General features: G+C 47.2%; 1 protein-coding gene across 1 annotated transcript in view; it reads right to left on the bottom strand.

Moving 5' to 3' along the window:
* Positions 1-4,780: 4,780 nt before the first annotated feature.
* Positions 4,781-20,811, bottom strand: part of LOC137538916 (catalase-like) — a 74,261-nt gene continuing 58,230 nt past the window's right edge. The window contains exons 9-13 of the mRNA XM_068261348.1: positions 15,994-16,132; positions 13,589-13,716; positions 9,230-9,337; positions 7,032-7,112; positions 4,781-5,554 (exon numbers count right to left, since the gene is read on the bottom strand). Coding sequence (XP_068117449.1) covers positions 5,480-5,554; positions 7,032-7,112; positions 9,230-9,337; positions 13,589-13,716; positions 15,994-16,132 — 531 coding nt within the window. The 3' untranslated portion in view covers positions 4,781-5,479. The remainder of the gene's footprint in view (positions 5,555-7,031; positions 7,113-9,229; positions 9,338-13,588; positions 13,717-15,993; positions 16,133-20,811) is intronic.

Raw genomic sequence — 20,811 nt, 5'->3', positions numbered from 1 at the left:
TGTGCCTCCTCTGTGTCTCCTGTGTCTCTCTCTGTGCCTCCCCTGTCTCTCTCTGTGCCTCCTCTGTCCCCCAAGCTGCATCAGTTCTGGACATAGCTTCCAGCACGAGTCCAGCGATGCCCATCTAACCACTTCGCCTCCGGCAGGCTCTGATGCACGGACTACTTCACATGACATACAGGAACCCAGAGTTTTGCCAAACACAAGAGCTGGCAGGCGGTGATAGAGGACGGACAGCGTTTGACTCGTGCAGAAGCTTTGTCCAACGCTGCGGGCCTCATGCGCTGGGACTTTGGGGAACTTTGAAGCCACTTCTTGAAACTTCCCCCATGTGGAAATGACAAGATCACAATAATTGCTGCTTTGACGATTCCGAAATTGTGATATTGGTGATCGCGATTTCGATTTAAATTCGATTTATCTTTCAGGCCTTGGGTACGTGTAGTAGGCTCCAAAGACTTTGTCTGCTGTTGTGTTACCCTGCAGGCAGAAAGAGTAACACAATGCAAAGAAAGGGGCCAAGTGTAAAAGAGGCCTCAAAGTTCTGAATGCAAATTACACAAACAGGTCAACACTACCATTAACCTCCCTAGCGTTCTGGACGAGCTAGGCTCATCCAGAGACACCGGAGGTCACTGCTCAGGCCCCGCTGGGCCGATTTGAATAATTTTTTTTTTAAAACACGCAGCAAGCACTTTGCTTGCTGCGTGCCTTACCCGATCACTGCCGCCAATCCGCCGCTATCCGCCGCGATGCAGGGGCCCCCCAGGCGAGACCCCGTGCGCTGCCTGGCCAATCAGTGCCAGGCAGCGCAGAGGGGTGGATCGGGTCTCCCTGTGACGTCACGACGTCGATGACGTCACGACGTGGGTCGCCATGGCGACGGGGGATGCCCTCCAGGAAATCCCGTTCAGAACGGGATTTCCGGACGGGCCATTGTGCCGGCGGCGATCGGAGGGGTGGGACGGACGTCGCAGGGAGGGGGGAATCATGTAGCTAGCGCTAGGCTAGCTACATGAAAAAGAAAAAAAAACGTGCGGCCGCGGGAATCAGAACGCCAGGCAGGTTAACTACCTGCGGACCGAGCGAGTATGAATCTACGTCGGGCAGGGGGTGCTGCGGTCCTGACCGGACGTAAACTCTACGTCCCATTCACTGCGCGCCCCAGCCCGTCCGCGTCGCTCGGTCCGCTCTGCCCCCGCCGCAATGTGCTGCCCTGCCGCCTCTATGACGGCAGAGCACTGTGAGTCGGGCAGGATTAGCTTTCATTGGCTCCTGGCCCTGTCATTCATGTAAGCCGTTCCCATTGGCTTACATGCAGTGACAGGGTCAGGAGCCAATGAAAGCGGCTCCTGACCGGCGCACAGTGCTCTGCCGTCATAGCAACGGCAGAGAGAGCCGCCTGCGGTGGGGACAGAGCGGCGTGTCCGGCGGGAGCGACTGTAACTTGCGGCGATTCGTCCTTAAAGAGAACCCGAGGTGGGAATTACTTTTACTATTGGGGCACAAAGGCTGGTTGTGCGCACTAAGACCAGCCTCTGTTGCCCCATCGTGTGCCTCCATGTCCCCCCTGCTCGCCGCTATACCCCCCGCATTGCTGGCTGTGTCGCCAGCTCAATGTTTACCTTGCGCTGTCAGTCAGCGCCGCTCCCCCGCCTCCTCCGCATCGGCGCCACCCGCCGCGTCACTTCCCTCCTATCAGCGGGAGGGAAGGGACACGGGCGGGTGCGCCGATGCGGAGGAGGCAGGGGAGCAGCGCTGACTGACAGCGCAAGGTAAACATTGAGCTGGCGACACGCTGCATGTCGCCAGCAATGCGGGGGGTATAGCGGCGAGCAGGGGGGACATGGAGGCACACGATGGGGCAACAGAGGCTGGTCTTAGTGCGCACAACCAGCCTCTGTGCCCCAATAGTAAAAGTAATTCCCACCTCGGGTTCTCTTTAAAGTGAACCTCCGGACTAAAAATTGACTCAGCAGCACTGAAAAGGCCTGGTGTTTCTTTAACAGTTTCACAGCATCAGAACTTTTTTCTCTTATACAAGCCTCATTTTTAGCTGCACAGAAAAAAACTGCCCGGGCAGTTTTCCCCTAATGCTGTGCAAAGCATGATGGGATTTCTGATGTTGTTGTTCTCGTTCTGCTGTTTTGGTGCAATTTTTTTTTTTTTTACAATTTGAATTTGACATTTGAAGCCTAGCGTGTGCAGCTGGGAGGGGTAATCAGGACACAGGACAGTTGGAACTGTGTCTCCTGCTCCTTGTCACCTCCAATCAACCAAAAAGATGGCTGCCCTCATGACAAAGATGGCTGCCCCCATGAATCACAAACATTTGCCTGTTCTTTTAAAACAGGGTGGGTAAGAGATTATATTACCTATCTATTCTAATTAACATAACTAATGTAACTTGATGATAGTATGTTTGTTTAGGCTGAAGTTCCCCTTTAAGGGGGCAGAGGGTGCTGGTCCAGAAAGGGTTAAAGAGGAGCTGTCAGAAATACTATCTCAGAATAAAAACACAATCTAAGTAGATAAATTCTTGCTCTACTTACATTACATATATATTGCACTGTTCATGTTTTGATTTGTTAGTGATTTTTCTACAGTAAAAAAAGAGAAAATCCTTCTTAGCATTTCCCATCTTAACTGTGTCTATCTTGAAGCCAATCCTGATGTAATTTCCTCCCTTACTTTCCTCTGCCTCATTGTGTATGCATTGCCCGCCCTCCTCCCAGTCTTCAGGCACTCCCACCCAGATCTGCAATAGAAAGTGCATTGTCTCAGCATGGGAAATATTGGCCAATCAGAGAGGAACAGAGGTGTGGGAGGGGAGAACAGGGGGAAAAGAGGCTTCAGCCAATTAGGCAGCATTAGTTAAATCTGTAGGGAGAAAATAAAGAAGCAAAATAAAACAACAACCCAGCATGCCCTGCAACTTCCTTTGTGCGGCAGATGTACCAAATAAGAGCCACAGAAACTGGTAATGTTGTTTTATGGATTAGAAAACGAAGAGTGATTTTTACCTTTTGGATTGCCCGGTCAGCATCCTTATTACTTGTTCACCAGATACAAATAAAGAATTGATTTTTGATTTTAAGCCCGACAGTTACACTTTAAGAACGGGATGGATGGTAATTTTAACCCTGAAATGGGGCACTACTGTTAACAGAACAAAGCAGGTCTGAATAGCATACTTATGTGCTAATAAGGTACGAATAGTTTTAAATGTGGTCTTTTTTGCTTGTTACACTTCTTCTGGATCTCCAGGACAATATTCCAACCTGCAAAAACCCAGGCGCTACATAAACGGAATCATGTTTTTTTTAATGAAGAGGCAAAACAAATACATGTTTTGGGTTGGTTCCATTATGACTAACATAACAATGATTTATTTTTACCTGATCGGTGCTGCGTGGACTGTCCAGCCCGCAGCACAGATCAGGATAGAGCCAGGGTGACCAGACTTCCCCCCTTTTTTCCCCACTAGGGGGATGTCCTGCTGGGGGGGGTCTGATCGCCGCCGGCTATTTTCGCCTTGTGGGGGGGGGGCTCCTCAAAGCCCCCCTCCGCAGCGATTTTCGGCCTCCCTGTCCATCCCTACCCTCCTTCCCCTGGGCGGTGCAGGACAGAGATCCGTCCTGCACCGCCTCTAATAGGCTTCAGCCTATCAGACTGCGGCGATCCCCGGCCAATCAGAGGCCGGGGATCGCCGATCTCCTTTACAGCGTTGCTGCGCAGCAGCGCTGTATGATGTAAAGTGTTTACAATTAGCCTGCGACCCTCGATCGGAGGCTCGCAGGCTGTTCACGGAGACACCCTCCGTGAACGGACATGGAAAGGCCGCTCTAACCAACCGTTTTCCATGGGAAACCACTTGCGACCTGCCGACGCCTATCGGCGTTAGGTGGTCGTTAAGAGGTTAAGCAGTACAGTGATTGTTTAAAATTTGGTCAGTTTTGTTTTAAATGTTTTGGAACTCCATGACAATATTCCAACTTGACAAGACCCAGGCTGTACTTAAACAGGATAATGTTTTCTATAATGTGGCATAACAGTTACAGGAAGGGTTTGTGATGTGGGTTCTGTGAGTTTAGGCCTGAGGTGCATCTGGCCTGGCAATAATTTGTGTATCCTTTATAGATTTATTTTGAGAAACAACATAATTTCTGCATATCAGTTTGGTATAAGTGCGTGTAAAAGGTGCCTTGGCACCGAAAATGACAGCCCTGCCACTGATTTACAGACCTCTAAGCAACCCTGACAGTGAGTTGATGTGGTTGGAATGGAGTAGGGCCATTACCCCAGGGAATTGTATTGGGGGGGAGGGGGGGCCGTAAACACCAGGAAACAGTATAGGGGAAGGAAGGGGACATTAGACACCAGGGAACTGTATAGGGGGGGCACTAGACACCAGGGAACTGTATGGGGGAAATGATTAGACATCAGGGAACTGTAGAGGGGAGGGAGGGGACCCACTAGACACCAGGGAACTGTATAGGAGGGAGAAGGAGGCCACTAGACACCAGGGAACTGTATAGAGGAGGGAGGAGGGCCACTGCACAAGGGAACTGTATAGGGGAGGGAGGTGGCATTAGACACCAGGGAACTGTGTAGGGGAGGGAGGGGGGCCGCTAGACACCAGGGATCTGTATAAGGGAGAGGGAGGTGGCCACTAGACACCAGGGATCACCAGACACTTTTTAATATATAAATCAATATTAATATATAAATCAATGATTAACCACAAAAGGTGAGTGATTCCAGCACACAAAATAGATCATATGGTGCATAAAAAACATTTATTAGAGGCCAAATACAGTTTGAGAGAAGCTTAAATCAGCAATTTACAGCAAAATAAGCTTTTATACAATATAAATTACGGAAAGCGAAAAACGTTTTGATACAGGTAGGTCCACATTGAATTGCAGGTGTACTGACACATTTCGCGCTTAGAAACCACTTCTTCTGAGGCCACGGAATTTATAAGGCTAAAGCCACTGTACATAATATAATCTACTGCTACCGTGCAGCAGGCGAGCCATCCTGCGATTGTGCAATCTGGCTATACTCATTCAGGGAGACAGAGGAAGCTTCTTTCCACATTGGGTTGGTCCACATTCAATTTCAGGTATACTGATGCATTTCGTGCTTCTTCTGAGGCCATGGAATTATAAGGCTAAAGCCACTGTACATAATATAATGTACTGCTACTGTGCAGTGCACGAGCCGACCTGCAATTGCGCAGTCTGGCTATACTCATTCAGGGAGATGGGGAAGCCTCTGGGGGTGCAGTGCAGGTAAGTATGTGACTTTTTCTATCTCACATAAACCTTGTTACCACTGCAGGCTTATGTTTGCAATTTTTCACACGGAACACAAACTGTGTAAATTGTAAGAAAATGTTATGCTAATTTTCGCATTTATGACAACTCAGAATTAGTGGAACGGCATGAAGATGCGTCAGAGAGGTCACGTGATCCTAGTGAAGTCTGTAATGACGCAGTACTGGCGCCTGTTGAACCTCCTCCAGTTTCTGTTGTTCTACGATGTGTCCCTAGACAGGAGAGGAAGCAGGAGATGTTACAGCAGAAGTAGCAATGAAGACCACAGGCACATTTTTTAGAGGAAAAAAACAGCACCCAACTTTGTCAGCTGGATTAACGCTGAGATCCAAGAAAAACGCTGAATGTTCCTCTTACCAACTCGTTGGTTTAGCTTTTTGGCAATGTGTGACACTGCAAACTGGCGTTAGCATTGCGGTGCGGCGCGGCCGCCACACCGCATGGCACTGCCAAAAACAGGCCTTCAGGGAACACCACGTTAGTACACGGTGTTTCCTGTCTGGCTACCAGCCAAGCAGGAAGTTTCGCGCACTTGCAGTCACTTCCTGCTTCATGTATGCGGAATCCTATTGTAAAAAAACGCTTCCACGCATGCGCGCTGCAACGGCAACTTTTAAAAAAACCCAGCGTTGCCATAGACATTTCCGGCGCAGTGTACCGCAAGGTGGGAAGTATGAACTTTCCCAATAGGGTTTCATTAGGCTGCGGTAGCCGTACGGCAATTTGCAGCACCGCGCCAGTGTGAAAGGGCCCTGAGACTAACTAGTTCAGCAATGATAGGAACAAAATGTAAACATCACAAACAGAACTCAGAGGCTTTTGAGCGCAGAGCAGATTGTCCAAATGATGGTACTATTATTGAAGAAAAGTTACTATACCTACAGATGTACTTGGGTAGCTTGCTGGCAGGCTTTAATCCTTACTTGCTAGCAAGCTGCTCCTGTGTGGACAGATCACAGACAAATCATTACAGTCCCTAGCCTGTGTCTTCTGACTCTACAAGCAAGGGGAGAGAAACACTGTGTGTGTGTAATTCCTTACCATAGTAGCTAAGCATTGCTGGAGACTAGAACTTATATTTTACAGACAGGAAGTTTTGAATCAGGATTATTATTATCCTGATTCAAAACTTCCTGCCTGTTAAATACAAGATCTAGTGTATTGGCTCATTTAAAAGAAAAACAGTAAGCTTTCAGCTAGTAAGCCTTCTTTAGACTCTGTTCCTGTTGATCGACAATGTTAGAACATACAGTCAGCAGGAGGTAGAGAGAATTTCTTTGTAAATATAAGTGTCATCCAGATACATTAATTACAAGGGAACTTGCAAGGATTGTGAGGTATTTATGGCAAATGGATAAGGCCCTACATAGATTCAGGCTGATATAGAGAGTTTTTACAGACTCTTTCCAGTTCACTGTGTGGTGCCCGGAAACAGTTAACTGTATATTACTAAGAAAGGGGGGCACATAGATTCCCGGGGGGGGGGGGGCAGTGCCCCAGTGTAGCCCCACCCATGGCTGCTCAGAGGGTGCGGGGAGAAGCAAGCACCAGAGCATTGCACCATCACAGAAAGTCCCCAGAAAGGAAAAGGCGGGATGGAGGGCGTGGCCATACTTGTCCAGCAGTCACATGATCATTCAAATCCAGCCCTGAAACCCCTATCTGTTGCCATTCTCCCCATCATCTCACCGGTTTGCCAGCTGCCAGTTTATCCAGCTCAGCCATGACCCGAGCGCCATAGTCAGGGTGTACATCTGTGAAGTTCTTCACCTGGAAATGTATAAAGAATAAATGTTATACACGTGAAAGTAGCAGAGGTGCATCTGTGGTGTAATTAGTGTATTCCTTTCTCCTTCCTTACATTCCTGCCAGAAACAAATCCTGCATGAGGCCCTTCCACACTATGGCGTTTTGCGATAAGCAATTTTACATCAAGGGGCCGCTAAGTCACTGAAAGTCTATGGAGACTTTCATACTTAAAGTGAACCAGAGATGAAATTAAACTAGTGAGATAAACAATTGGATCTGTCCTTCTACTCCTAAAAATGACTCTTTTTAGATAGCTCAAGGCTTTATTTTATGTATAAAAATTTACAAAACAGATTTAATGTTTCATAGTCTCTGCTCAATTGCAGTGTCTCAAGAGTCCCAGAGTGAAAATACATGAACTATTTATCTTTTCCTCTCACAGTAAAAAGCCCAGGAATCTGCTTAGGAAAGTGTTTTATAGCTGTAAGTTGTTATCAGTGAGCCGACTGAGTCCCGACTGGAGAAAAACTGTCAGTTCCATAGCTAATTATAAATTCTTTCAGACAGGTAAATAAGAAAAGGAGCACAGCATAAGTGTCTGTATGCTTGCCACTGTATATGCACATGTCTATTTCATCACGTCTCATGTCATCTCTGGTACACTTTAAAGGGAAGGTGCGAGCAGCCATTGGTAGCCTATGTGTCCCTCGCCGCAGCTCCAGTGTCCCGGGATCCCCTCCGTTGCAGATGCCGACCTCAGCAGGTCGGCATCCTCTGCGGCCGCACCACTCTTGATTGCGTTCACATGGTCTGGAGCGTTCTGAGCTGGGGAAGTACTTCTGCACCTGCGCAGAACGCTCCAAGCCATGTGAGTGCGATAGGGAGCGGCGCGGCCATGCACTTGCTCTGGCACAGAAGATGCTAACCTGGCGAGGTCGAGATCTGCAACTGGACGCCCAGAAGGGGGGATTTTGCAGGAGTGCCTCTCCTGCAAAAGTTTCCTCTTACCCTTTTACTGTATATACTCGAATACAAGCCGACCCAGTGTATAAGTCGACTTTGTAGTCAACCCAATTAAGCTGAACATTTTTATTGACTCAAGTATAAGTCTACCCTGCAAACTTAAAGGACCACTTTCGTGAAAAAAGTAGGCAGTTAAAATCAGACAGAACCGACAGGTTTTGAGCCAGTCCATCTTCTCATGGGGGATTCTCAGGGTTTTTTTTTTTGTTTTCAACAGCATTTCCTGAACAGCAGTTGCAAAGTCTAACTGACAAAATAGTGTGCAAATGAGAAGGGAGGCCGGCTGGTATCTTATTGTTTTGGCAGTTAAACAGCTGTTTAGGAAATGCTGTTGAAAACATTGAGAACCCCCATGAGGAGATGGACTGACCCAAAACCTGTTGGGTTCTGTCAGATTTTAACTGCCTACTTTTTTCACGATAGTGAGCCTTTAACGGCTGCACTTTGGGCTCTGGAGGGGTTGATGACTGAACTGCACAGAGTATTGCATCCATTAACCCCGCCTGTCCCTTAAGTGCAGCCACTACCTCCTCCAGGCCCCCAAGTGCTGCAGTTATTCACTCCCTTTTTATGCAGCCCAGTATCCCCCCCCCCCCCCCCTGCCCCTTTCCTTGTGGGCAGGACTTTCACACCTGTGTTTTCTTGGCCTTTCCTTTCCTCAAATTATCACTTACCACTGGGTAAATTGCTGCACATAGGAATGTCACTATTAGTACACACATTACTCAGTGTGCTCAGTGTTGCCTGTGACTCGTGTATAAGTCTATCCCTATACTTTTATGAAGTGAATCAGACCTAAATTTCTAGACTTATATTCGAGTATATACAGATTGCTGACAAGCTGCAATTTCTGGGGGGGTGAAGCGCAAAGCAGGGGGGCTGAGAACGGATCGGAGAGGACACAGAGACATGGCATAGAGCGGGGAACATGCCTCTGTTTCCCTTTTGACCCCCCCGTGCTGCCTTGAGAACACTTTAAGTAGAAAACAAAAAAAGTTTGATAAAAACTTTTTTTTTTTTTATTCCTGTATTTTCCTATTAGAGCTTTATATGTGTCATACATTCCTATAGAAGATGCAGAATAAAAGAATAGTAATGGTAGTAATGCTCCTCACCGCTCTCTTCTGAATGAAGGGCTGGGCTCCGGATAGACTCCTCGCAATGTTCTCACACAGCGACTGTCGCTCGTCTGACTTCAGAACGTTAAGATAGAAATCCCGTACCTGGCAAACACGGGTTCATGTGGATTAATGGCATCGATGTAAATGTGGCAAGTAGACCGTCATACCATAAACGGAAACGTTATACATAATGTCAGTAATCCTGCGCTTACCAGCTCAGTTGCTGTTACCCCTGTTGGCAGCGCATCTGGCACTTCCGGTGCAGCCGGCAGCAGGGATCTGGCCACAGGATACTCTGACTGAAAATGAGGGCGGACACATGCGCTGGCAGCGTCGCTCCTCTTATGCCCTTAGGAAGCGTGTCAGCTGACTAGCTGTCAGCTGACACGCAGGACTCCACCTCCGGTTCCTGATTGGCCAAGCGGCTTGGGGGCATGTTCTCCTGCTTACCCGGGCTATTTAAGCTCTGTTCTGACACTTGCTCACTGTCTGCTAACACTTCGCAGTGAAGGCTTCAGACCTTAGTCAGTTCCGTGTGTGGCTTGAACCGGCAGGACCCCGGGGATTCCATACTAGCTAGCCTACTATTATTATTATTATCTGTTATACTGTGTTTGACTTCTGCCTGTTATCTGACTTCCCCTTTGCCTAACGATTCTGTACCTTTGCATATCTGATCTGTTGCCGACCTCTGCCTGAACACTCACTTAGCCCTTGCCTGCCGACTCTGTACCTTTGCATATCTGATTGTTGCCGACCTCTGCCTGTTCACTCATGTTGTATTTGCCTGCAGATTTTGTACCGTATCTGTCAGATCTGTTACCGTCGCGGAATTCAAATTTGTTTCCCCACCAAACTGATTTCTGCCTGATAACAAGTATTTCTACTCCTTTTCTCCCCTCCGGGAGGAGGGTCTCGTCTTCCCGGGAATTGTAGTATTTCAAAAGCCAGCTTACATACCTTGGCCGGGAATTGAACCCAGGTCTGAGTGCGTGGTAGGTGGCTTTCTTCACCACTATACCACTACCAACACTACATGCTGAAGCCAGCCTAGCATGTACCATTATGATATATCCAAGAGAAAAATGAGCTTGCTTAAGGATTTGTAGCATGTCAAAAGCCAACTCACATTGGCTGGGAATAGAACCCAGGTCTAGTGCTCAGGTGGCTGCTATCCTAACCATTATACCACCAACACAACACACTACAATGCTACATGCTGAAGCCAGCCTAGCATGTACCATTATCATATATCCAAGAGAAAAATGAGCTTGCTTAAGGATTTGTAGCATGTCAAAAGCCAACTCACATTAGCTGGGAATAGAACCCAGGTCTAGTGCTCAGGTGGCTGCTATCCTAACCATTATACCACCAACACAACACACTACAATGCTACATGCTGAAGCCAGCCTAGCATGTACCATTATCATATATCCAAGAGAAAAATGAGCTTGCTTAAGGATTTGTAGCATGTCAAAAGCCAACTCACATTAGCTGGGAATCGAACCCAGGTCTAGTGCTCGGTAGGCTGCTGAAGCAAGATGTTTGAAAGCACTTTAGGCCTGCAATTTAGCATTCAATGTGATTTCTGCTCTTAAAATGCTGCTTTGCGTCAAATCCAGATTTTTCCCCGGGACTTTTGGCATGTATCCCACTTCGCCATGCCCCCCTCCAGGTGTTAGACCCCTTGAAACATCTTTTCCATCACTTTTGTGGCCAGCATAAAATTTTCTAGTTTTCAAAGTTTGCCTCTCCATTAAAGTCTATTGCGGTTCTCGAAAGTTTGCGCGAACCGAACCTTTTGCGGAAGTACCCTTCACATTCCCATGATTATTAGGGCCCTTCAGTGTAGAGTCATTCTTAGGTGCCCTTTTATCAAAAATTATTTTAGGGATCCCCCTATGGGTTTTTGGATCTTTTTTTGGTTTCTGTTTTAATTTCTCTGAGAGTTCCCCTGATGTATCTGTCAGAGTGGAACATCTATTATAGGTCGTTATATTAAAGTCTCTACTATTACGTTCTTAGCCTCTCGTTGACATATTATATATATCTTGGCTCTTTTTGAACTCTTTCTTTCTCACATCCTTGTTTAGGCTGCTATTACCATAGTTCCCTTTACACTTATTCATATCTCTTTTTGATTGTCTTGTACAATTCTCGTTGTCTCGATGAGCAAATCCCACCTGGGTTGTGCCCGGTGTATCGGGGGTGTTCGGGGTATCTGATTGTTCCTCCCTTGTGGAGTCTTCTACTTCTATAGACTTGTCATATCCCACTCCACCCTCTGCACCTTGGAGATCCCCCCCAATCTATCTCACCATCCTCTTGGTTTGTAGTCACTACCTCCTCATCCTCTTTCGCCCCACTTCCATCACATATCCTCGTGGCATCTAATGTTTCAAACGATTGGCCATGTACACTCCATTTACAATCCACCTCAATGTGTGACATACCCTGAGGGACCAGTGTCTGGATTGGGTCCAATCCCTTATAAACTTCTTTTTCTGTTTTGTTATAATGTCTTTCTCAAGATTGTCCAATCTGTTATAAATATTTTTCTCTAAATTCTGATATTCTGGAACCTCACAAAAGGGTTCCATATCCCCTTTCATCTTTTTAATCTCTTTATTCAAACCAAAACACTTGTTCCTCCTGGTGTCCCTAGTAAAAGAGACAACCTGCATAGAAAACTCATGGAACATCCTGTCCCATTCTTCCTGTACTATCGGTGTAGTAAGGTCCGCTGCCAATTGTTTATATAGTGTTAGGCCAACAGGTGAGACTTCCCACAATAGATATTGATCCAGGGTAGCTACTTCCCATTGATTTTTGTTTCTTTAGTCAATCATTTTTCTAATTGTTTAAGATTATAGACTACATCCTCCCAATATATCCCCTCCCTTTCATTGTATACCTGTTGGTTAAAGAATGCATTGATCCTCCTGCATTGCTGGTCCCTAATCTCCCAAATGTTGTGTCTTGTTGGCTGCTCCCATTCTCCAAAGAGGAATTAAGACTTAAGTAAGTGTAACGCTGGGGGGGTCATACTTTTCTGACCACCCAGCGCAACAAGGCTAAGAGCTGGATAATAGAAGAGGCTCCACAGATGGACACAGGAGTAATGAACAAGGGAGCAAGATTGCCCAACAGCAACTGCAGCTCCGGGCCGCCTATCAGGCTAGATGCTATGTGATACAATACACAACACATGTAGTCGGTAACAGATTTGGGTCATACACGTTAACTCAGATGTGTCGTATTGGAAGGATTAGGCAGATTCGTAGTCGAGAGGCAGGCAAAGGTCGGTACACAATGCAATATTACAATAGATCTACTTCAATAATATTACTAGAATATTACGAATAAATTACAAGATATAAACTACAAAGTACAAGACTGACTGACTAGAGTACATATATATCGTGCTGATGCGCAATACATGAAATGTAGTTCTCAAATAACTCATTAGCTAAAGCACATGTAATGGTAATTAACAAGACAGACGGAATGCTCGGCCAATCTAGTCGCTGTTTCATCGACGGCGACATTCACACTGAGATAGACAACACTAAAAGGTAGGAGCGAACTAATGGCAACCACTGCTATAGTTCATCCTTAAGAACAAGGCAAGAAGGAATATTACCAGTCACCAACGTGGTGCTGGCAGAATCTAACTATCAGGTTCAGAAGGATGTCACTGACCCCCGCAGGTCAGCAAACATCCAGCAGACATGACAATACAGAGCAAGGCATTATACATTTACAATAACAACTTTCACAGCATAGACCCAACGACAACTCAGAGAGCTGAACGCTATGACGGGCGAGGTAGGAAGTGAGAGGCAGACTTTTATGCTGGCATCAGCCAATGGATGCAGGTATGCAAATTCCCACACAGCTGAATGATATTCAATCCTGAGCTGGCTTGATTGCCATTTGCTAGCTGGCTGTGAATGTAACAACATGCATGCAGTAAATCCAGGGCTATCTGGCCGCAGCTCAGCTACAACAAGCATTTGGTGGAATGATGACAGCATCCTGAGCTGCCCAGAACTGCAGAGCGATTGCAAATGACAATGAGACTTATTGCGAATACACAACCGAATGCAGGCAGATAAGCCAGAACTGTCCGTTTGCAGCTCCACTGAAACAAACAGAACATGCTACAGGAGGGATCCTTACAGTAAGATAGTTGCAGCAGGAGGCAGAATATTGTTGTGAAGGATCTGTATCATTGTGATACCAATTACATAGTTAAATAGCAGTGTAGTTACATAGTTACAATAAGCTGTATAATAGTAATTTAGGCAGTGCCCTGCAGTATCTATAACCTGAAATTTTGTAAATATTTACCTGAGATACATTGTCGTCCTTGGAATCGTCGAATCTGCCCACGTCCCCAGATACACGGAAAGGTGCCTCTGTGTAGCTTTTACCCTCTGGGCCTCCATAGCTGTTTGGATAGTAGTTTGGTGCATTCCCTTAACAGAAAACAAAACAGGGAATGGGGTATTTATCAGATATTGTATAGAAAAAGAAAATTTGGAAAAGAAGCAGACTATTGTAACTGAAGTCTCCCCCTCCACCTAGAACCAGCTGTACGCCTGCACCCTAGACCCCTCCCATCCTCACCTCCATCTCCTAGACCCCTCCCATTCTCCCCTCCCCCGAGCTTTACCTCCGTCTCCTAGACCCCTCCCATCCTCACCTCCATCTCCTAGACCACTCCCATCCTCACCTCTCCCAAGCTTTACCTCCATCTCCTAGACCACTCCCATCCTCACCTCTCCCAAGCTTTACCTCCGTCTCCTAGAACCCTCCCATTCTCACCTCCCCAGTGCTTCACCGCTGCCTCTTACACTTCTCGTGTAGGTAAGGATAGGAGGGTTCTAGGGGGCAGGGGCAAACCACGTTCTAGGACATCATCATCCAATCAGACAGTCTGGGCCCTCCTGGCTTTGTTGGCTGCAATCAAGCTGTCCTCTCCATAACCTCCAAAATGTACAGTAGAAGCCCTATATTCTCAAATAGGGCTCTGCATCGAACCCACCCATCCCGGCCTCTCAATGGTATGGCGGTGGTGACATCAGCTCGGCACCAGAATAGAGAATAGACAGACTGGTCCGCGCTCTCGGAGTAACATGATAATAAGGCAGCAGAAGGAGAGAGTAGGTGACGTCAGATGGACAGAACATTGGGCGTTGTGAACAGTGAACCCCATATCGAAAGCTCTGGAGTTCATAAACCAACAAATCCCAAAAGATATTCAGGTATGTGAACCTGCTTGCCTCACCAAACCACCATCTCTACCTAAAGTGACCCTGAGAGGAAGGGGGATAAAAGAGTTACACAGACCTGTAGCTTCCTCCAGGCCCCTCTGCGCAGATCCCTCCCTCGTTCCCGTTCTCCCAGGCTAGTCGGGCGTACTGTGCATGCGTGCACGTGCCCGCCCCACCGTGCTCCAATAGCAAGAAGGGGAAGCATGTTTGGCTGCACTGCTCCTGCGCTGACTGGCCGGGAAGAACGGGATTAATCCCGGGCGATCCAGAAGGATTTAGACCGCGGTGAGGGAGCGATCTCCACAGAGGGGGCTGGACGAAGCCCCAGGTATGTATAAATCTTCTATACCCCTTCGTCTCTGGTACACTTTAAGAAAGTCATAAGGGTACTATGGCATTGATGGCTAAATTCTTCATAGTTAGTGATACATATTTCATCATCATCACACATCATCATCATGATACATATTGTTTAAGGCTCGGTTCACATTTGTTTTAAAAACGTATACGTGGCTCCATTTTAGGGCCCGGAAAAGAAACGAAGCCACGGATACAAATGTTAAAAATAGCACTGTCTTCACCCACTTCAAAAACGGATCCATGAGCGATCCAGGGGATCCGCTTTTAAAAACTGAACAGTGGGTCCGGATTTGCAGGGTTTTCACAGGAAGGGGTAGTGAAACCCAATGCAAAAACGGATCTCCCTCTACACAGACGGCTTTGGACACAGAAACGGATCCGTTTCCAGTGTCCTAGCCCTGTCTGTGGGTGGGGAGGGGGCCGCCATGCTGGAGGGGGTAGCAGGCAGGCAGGGGGGCAGCGGGCACATTGGCAGGGAGGGTAGTCGGACACCCCCCCCCCTGACCTGGGACCCCCCTTCCCCGCTCCCCCTCTAGCTAGTTTCTTTTAAAATTAATCCGGCAGCGAGCGGGGAACTCACTCATTTCCTTACGTTCCACCGCTCGCTGCGTCACTTCCTGCAGTACTGCTTCCTCTGTACTTTATTGGGCGGCATTGCAGGAAGTGACGCGGCGATCGGTAAAACAAGGAAGTGAGTGAGTTCCCCGCTCGCTGCTGGATTAAATTTAAAAGAAACAGAACCCCCCTCCCTCACCTGAGACCCCCCTTCCCCAGGGGGGGTTCTGACCCCCCTCCCTGCCGATGTGCCCGAGGCCCCCTTCCTGCCTACTACCCAAATCCAGCATGGTGGCCCCCCTCCCCACCCAGCATGTAACCATTTGCATCCATGTAAATGGACTGTAAGTGTGCTGCAAAAAGGTCAGCACAGATCAGTTTTCCAGCAGTTTACATTCCGATTTAAAAAAAACAGAGCCCGGACCGCGGATTGCGTTCTGCAACCGCATCTAGTGTGGACCGAGCCTAAGTGCCATGTTAATATTTTGACTGCTCTCTGCCTGTTTCAACGGAGGAGCAGAAAACATGTCTTCCAACCCAATTAGTTTATAATGAATACAATACCTTGATTGTCACCCATTGCCATGAAGCCATCCCTCTGATAGTTTGCCACTTTGGTTTGCAAAGGGGCATTGACTGGGATCTGTGCGAAGTTAGCTCCTAGTCGATACCTGATGGCATCGGGATAAGCAAGAAGGCGCCCCTAAGGGAAAGTATTCAAGACATAATGTCAGAAGTCAGTAGTTATAAGACAGAAAATACATGGACATGAGCTTCTATCTCTAGAACCTACGTAACTGCTGCATGGAAGACAAGTACCCTTGAGGCCGGTTTCACAATGCCGACCTGCGGTTGCGGCGCGATTGGCTGATTGCACGGCAACGCCAAACAAAGCCTATGGAGATTACTGCTGCAGTGCGCGGTAATCTCCATTTTGGCTGCAAGCCAAGGCCTCGTTCACATCATTTAGCGGAGATGGCCGTACAATCGCACGCCATCTGCGCTACTATGTGCCGCGCTGCTGATCCCATTCACTACAGTGAATGGGTCAGCACTGCGATTCCCAAAAAATGCATGCGGCAGTGCGATAGCGCATCGCACTGATGCGCAGCACATATGATGGGAACGGTAGAAGGGCTGTCTATGTCCTTCTACCGTTCTTGCGTGTCGCGCATCATACACACAGCCGAAATGCACACGGCAGTGCATATAGACTGAATGAGACCTTACTGTGGCCGACATTCGAATTGCGTGGAAGTGTATAGACAAAATATGCTTCCACGAATGTGCGTCGTAACACAAACAAATAAAAACACACACAAGTCAAACAACAATGCACTGTTGCGTCAGCATTGACCGTGCAGCGAAAACGTCACTTCCGCCGCATCGCATCGTTATGATATGCCCCATAGACTTTTGGTAATGTAGCGTTACTCTGCGGTAAAAACAGGGTAACGCAATGCACCAGTGTGAAACGGGCCTCAGGCTTGATTACAAAACTGTCCTAAATCCACCACCGCTGAAACACAGCGAACGACATTCAATGCACAAATAGGAACAGCCACGTGCCTAAACGCCAATACGTACGTGGCCCAAGTGATTCAGAGTTGATGGTTGGATTATACAAATATTGTACACAAATGTAGGCAGCTTGAAAACGCCCCAGTTGAATTCTGGCAAGGTGGGATTCGATTGGTCCATTTTGAGGCCGCATTTCTTTGCAAGCAAAATTTGCATCATTCTGTATGAATGTTTTGCATTTCACTGTCCATCCGTAATTGGGAATTTACTATGCGATGCATGGCAATCGTGATCCCACCGATGGTTCTGGTGATCGCCAGTTAGTAGCAGTGATTCTGACACTTTTAAATGTGACAAAATGCAAGGAGGTTGTAAAAGTATATGTCCCAACAGAAAGTCCACAGCTTAACCCTCCTGGCGGTTAATTGTTTCTTGCGCAAAAGGTGGATCAGCGCAACACCAGGCCGCCTCCGAATGGCCTCCATCAGAGATGCGCTGAGCCCCCCCAGGAACTACAAACGCACCTTGAACCCAAACAGAAGCTCTGCATATACACCAAAAGCATGGCTGTCAAGTGGGAGCAGCTGACCAAAAACGAATTACATTAGTACATAGCAAGGAAATGAGCAGCGCTACTTAAAAACAGACTAGTGCCTACCTGCAAAAGAGTGCAAGCCCCACTTGTGGGATATAATACACACCGAGCATACACATGACCTGTCTACCACTAGAGGAGGATGTTGGTTTCCATTAACAGCTTGCATGCAACCTATTAAGTACTCGTCCCTCCCACTGCGAAGAAGTCAATCCTCCATGGGAGGGGCCTAACACTAACTAAATCCTAACCTATGTATATGCATAGCCTGGGTGCGGCTAATCAAATAAAATCGAAAATTTAAAATTGCGCAAAAGGTGGATCAGCGCAACACCAGGCCACCTCCGAATGGCCCCCATCAGAGATGCGCTGAGCCCCCCCAGGAACTACAAACGCACCTTGAACCCAAACAGAAGCTCTGCATATACACCAAAAGCATGGCTGTTAAGTGGGAGCAGCTGACCAAAAACGAATTACATTAGTACATAGCAAGGAAATGAGCAGCGCTACTTAAAAACAGTGGGAGGGACGAGTACTTAATAGGTTGCATGCAAGCTGTTAATAGAAACCAACATCCTCCTCTAGTGGTAGACAGGTCATGTGTATGCTCGGTGTGTATTCGACCCCACAAGTGGGGCTTGCACTCTTTTGCAGGTAGGCACTGGTCTGTTTTTAAGTAGCGCTGCTCATTTCCTTGCTATGTACTAATGTAATTCGTTTTTGGTCAGCTGCTCCCACTTGACAGCCATGCTTTTGGTGTATATGCAGAGCTTCTGTTTGGGTTCAAGGTGCGTTTGTAGTTCCTGGGGGGGCTCAGCGCATCTCTGATGGAGGCCATTCGGAGGCGGCCTGGTGTTGCGCTGATCCACCTTTTGCGCAATTTTAAATTTTCGATTTTATTTGATTAGCCGCACCCAGGCTATGCATATACATAGGTTAGGATTTAGTTAGTGTTAGGCCCCTCCCATGGAGGATTGACTTCTTCGCAGTGGGAGGGACGAGTACTTGATAGGTTGCATGCAAGCTGTTAATGGAAACCAACATCCTCCTCTAGTGGTAGACAGGTCATGTGTATGCTCGGTGTGTATTCAACCCCACAAGTGGGGCTTGCACTCTTTTGCAGGTAGGCACTAGTCTGTTTTTAAGTAAGGTTAATTGTTTCTGCCACATAGGCAGAAATCCATTTTTTTTTAAATATTTTTTTTTGTTTCATGTAAAGCTACCAGAGTGGTAGCTACATGACACACCACTAGAGGGCGCATGTGTCCCTCTAGTGCAATCGTCGCCGGCATCAATAGCAGACAGGGGAACGCGTATATAACGCGTTCCCCTGTTTGGCTTCTCCTGTCACCATGGCGAAGATCGGAATGACGTCATGGACGTCAGCTGACGTCAGACGCCTCCGATCCAGCCCATAGCTCTGCCTGGAACTCATTGGTCCGGGCAGCGCAGGGCTCTTGCGGGGGGGGGGGCCTTTTCAGCTGCTGTGTGCGGGCGATCGCCGCAGAGCGGCGGCGATCAAGGTGTGCGCGCGGCTAGCAAAGTGCTAGCTGCGCGCACAGCACTTTAAATGGGGCAAATCGCCCCACCAGGGGCAGAGATATCCTCCTGCGCGGCATTGCCCGAGCTCAGCTCGGGCTTACCGGCAGGAAGGTTAAATAAGTTTGGCACTTTTAATTTATTTTATTAATGATCAAGCAAATCCCCCCCCCCCCCCCCAAAAAATCTTATCGCCCATGCAAGCTGGTGCTGGACTAGAGGGTGGAGCCTACAGGCACGGCATGCCAACCCTTGAGCAATAATACTGTATCCGGTTCTTAAACAAAACCCCTGGCGAAAATGATTAGATAAACAATTGTATCTATCCTCCTACTCCAAAAAAATGACTATTTTGTGAGAATCCCACACTTTGATTTTCAGTTTGTAAGCTAACACTTACATATTTAATGTTCTAAATGTCTCAAATGAATAATACAGCCTTTCACATAGTATTTGTTTATCCCAGAGCTCAAAATATATGCTCGAATGACCTTTTTTATCTATCCCCTGTAGTTATTTGTGTACTTAGCATAGTACATTATACATGTCTATCTCATCCTGGCGCATGTCACCTCGGGTAAACCTAAACAGTGGGAGGTACCTTGCAAGGAGGCGGGGAAATTCCATAGTTAAAGGACACCCGAAACGAAAATAAACAAATAAAATAAACAATTGTATCTGTCTTCCTTCTCCTAAAAATGAATTTTTAAGATATTGCACAGTTTTATTTTATGTTTAAATCTACTTTTTAAGTTTTAACTGTTTTATTGTTTCTGCTCAATGACACATTCATTGAAGTGTGCCAGAGCTAAAATCTATGAACTATTGACTATTATCTTTTTTCTGCTCTTAGAAGCCATTTTCTGCTAGGAAAGTGTTTTATAGTTGGAATTTCTTATCAGTGAGGGTCACACTGTAGTCACTTCCTGTCTGAGTCAGGATTGCGTCAGCCACTTACATACCTGATATTTAACTCTTTCAGGCAGAGAAAGAAAAAAAGAAACACAGCATATTTGTGTACGTACACATGTCTATCTCATCATGTCACATGTCACTTCGGGTATCCTTTAAGGTTACATGCGCCACTTATGTGGAGTCTGAAAACCCCCTTTAAGAATAATGAATCCCCCAGATATTCAACCCAGGTAGACATGGCAGCTCTCTCCCTGATCTAAGGTGAACGTTCTACACAAAGCCATGCCTAGATGCTATAATAGCTAACCCTGGCAACCCACATGAAGTTCCCCCTGAGGAAGCCGGCGAAATTGCGGTAGGGAGCCGCTCACCTACATGGGCTGCCACAGGACAGCGCGGCACGGAGACGCCAGTTCCATCTGCCATCTGACTTGTTGGTTTGTCTAGGCAGCTATTGCCATCTTGCCTGCCTCAGCCTCCTCCCGTGTCCCCAGCTGGTGTATCCGCACACTGTGAAACGTCCATACCAGGTCATGCACAATCGGACTTTGTGCTTTGACTGACAGAGACATCCTGCGGCTACCCCAGTCGACTACCTGACACTGAATCAGATGAGGATTGGGTGAGATAAGCACATGTGTAACCCTCACCCCTATGTGATGCACTGAACAGAGTGGAACTATTTTGCCAATGTAATACACAGGGTGACCCTGTTACCGCCTGTTGTTTGACAGCCTGTGTTGCTGGTACTGTTGTGGCGATCTGGCTTTGGTTCCTTGTTTGCTGGGAAAGCCTGCTACTGCTTTCTGCTC

The sequence above is a fragment of the Hyperolius riggenbachi genome, chromosome 11, assembly GCF_040937935.1.
Source record: "Hyperolius riggenbachi isolate aHypRig1 chromosome 11, aHypRig1.pri, whole genome shotgun sequence".
Taxonomy (NCBI): domain Eukaryota; kingdom Metazoa; phylum Chordata; class Amphibia; order Anura; family Hyperoliidae; genus Hyperolius; species Hyperolius riggenbachi.
This window is presented reverse-complemented; position numbering and strand designations above follow the sequence as displayed.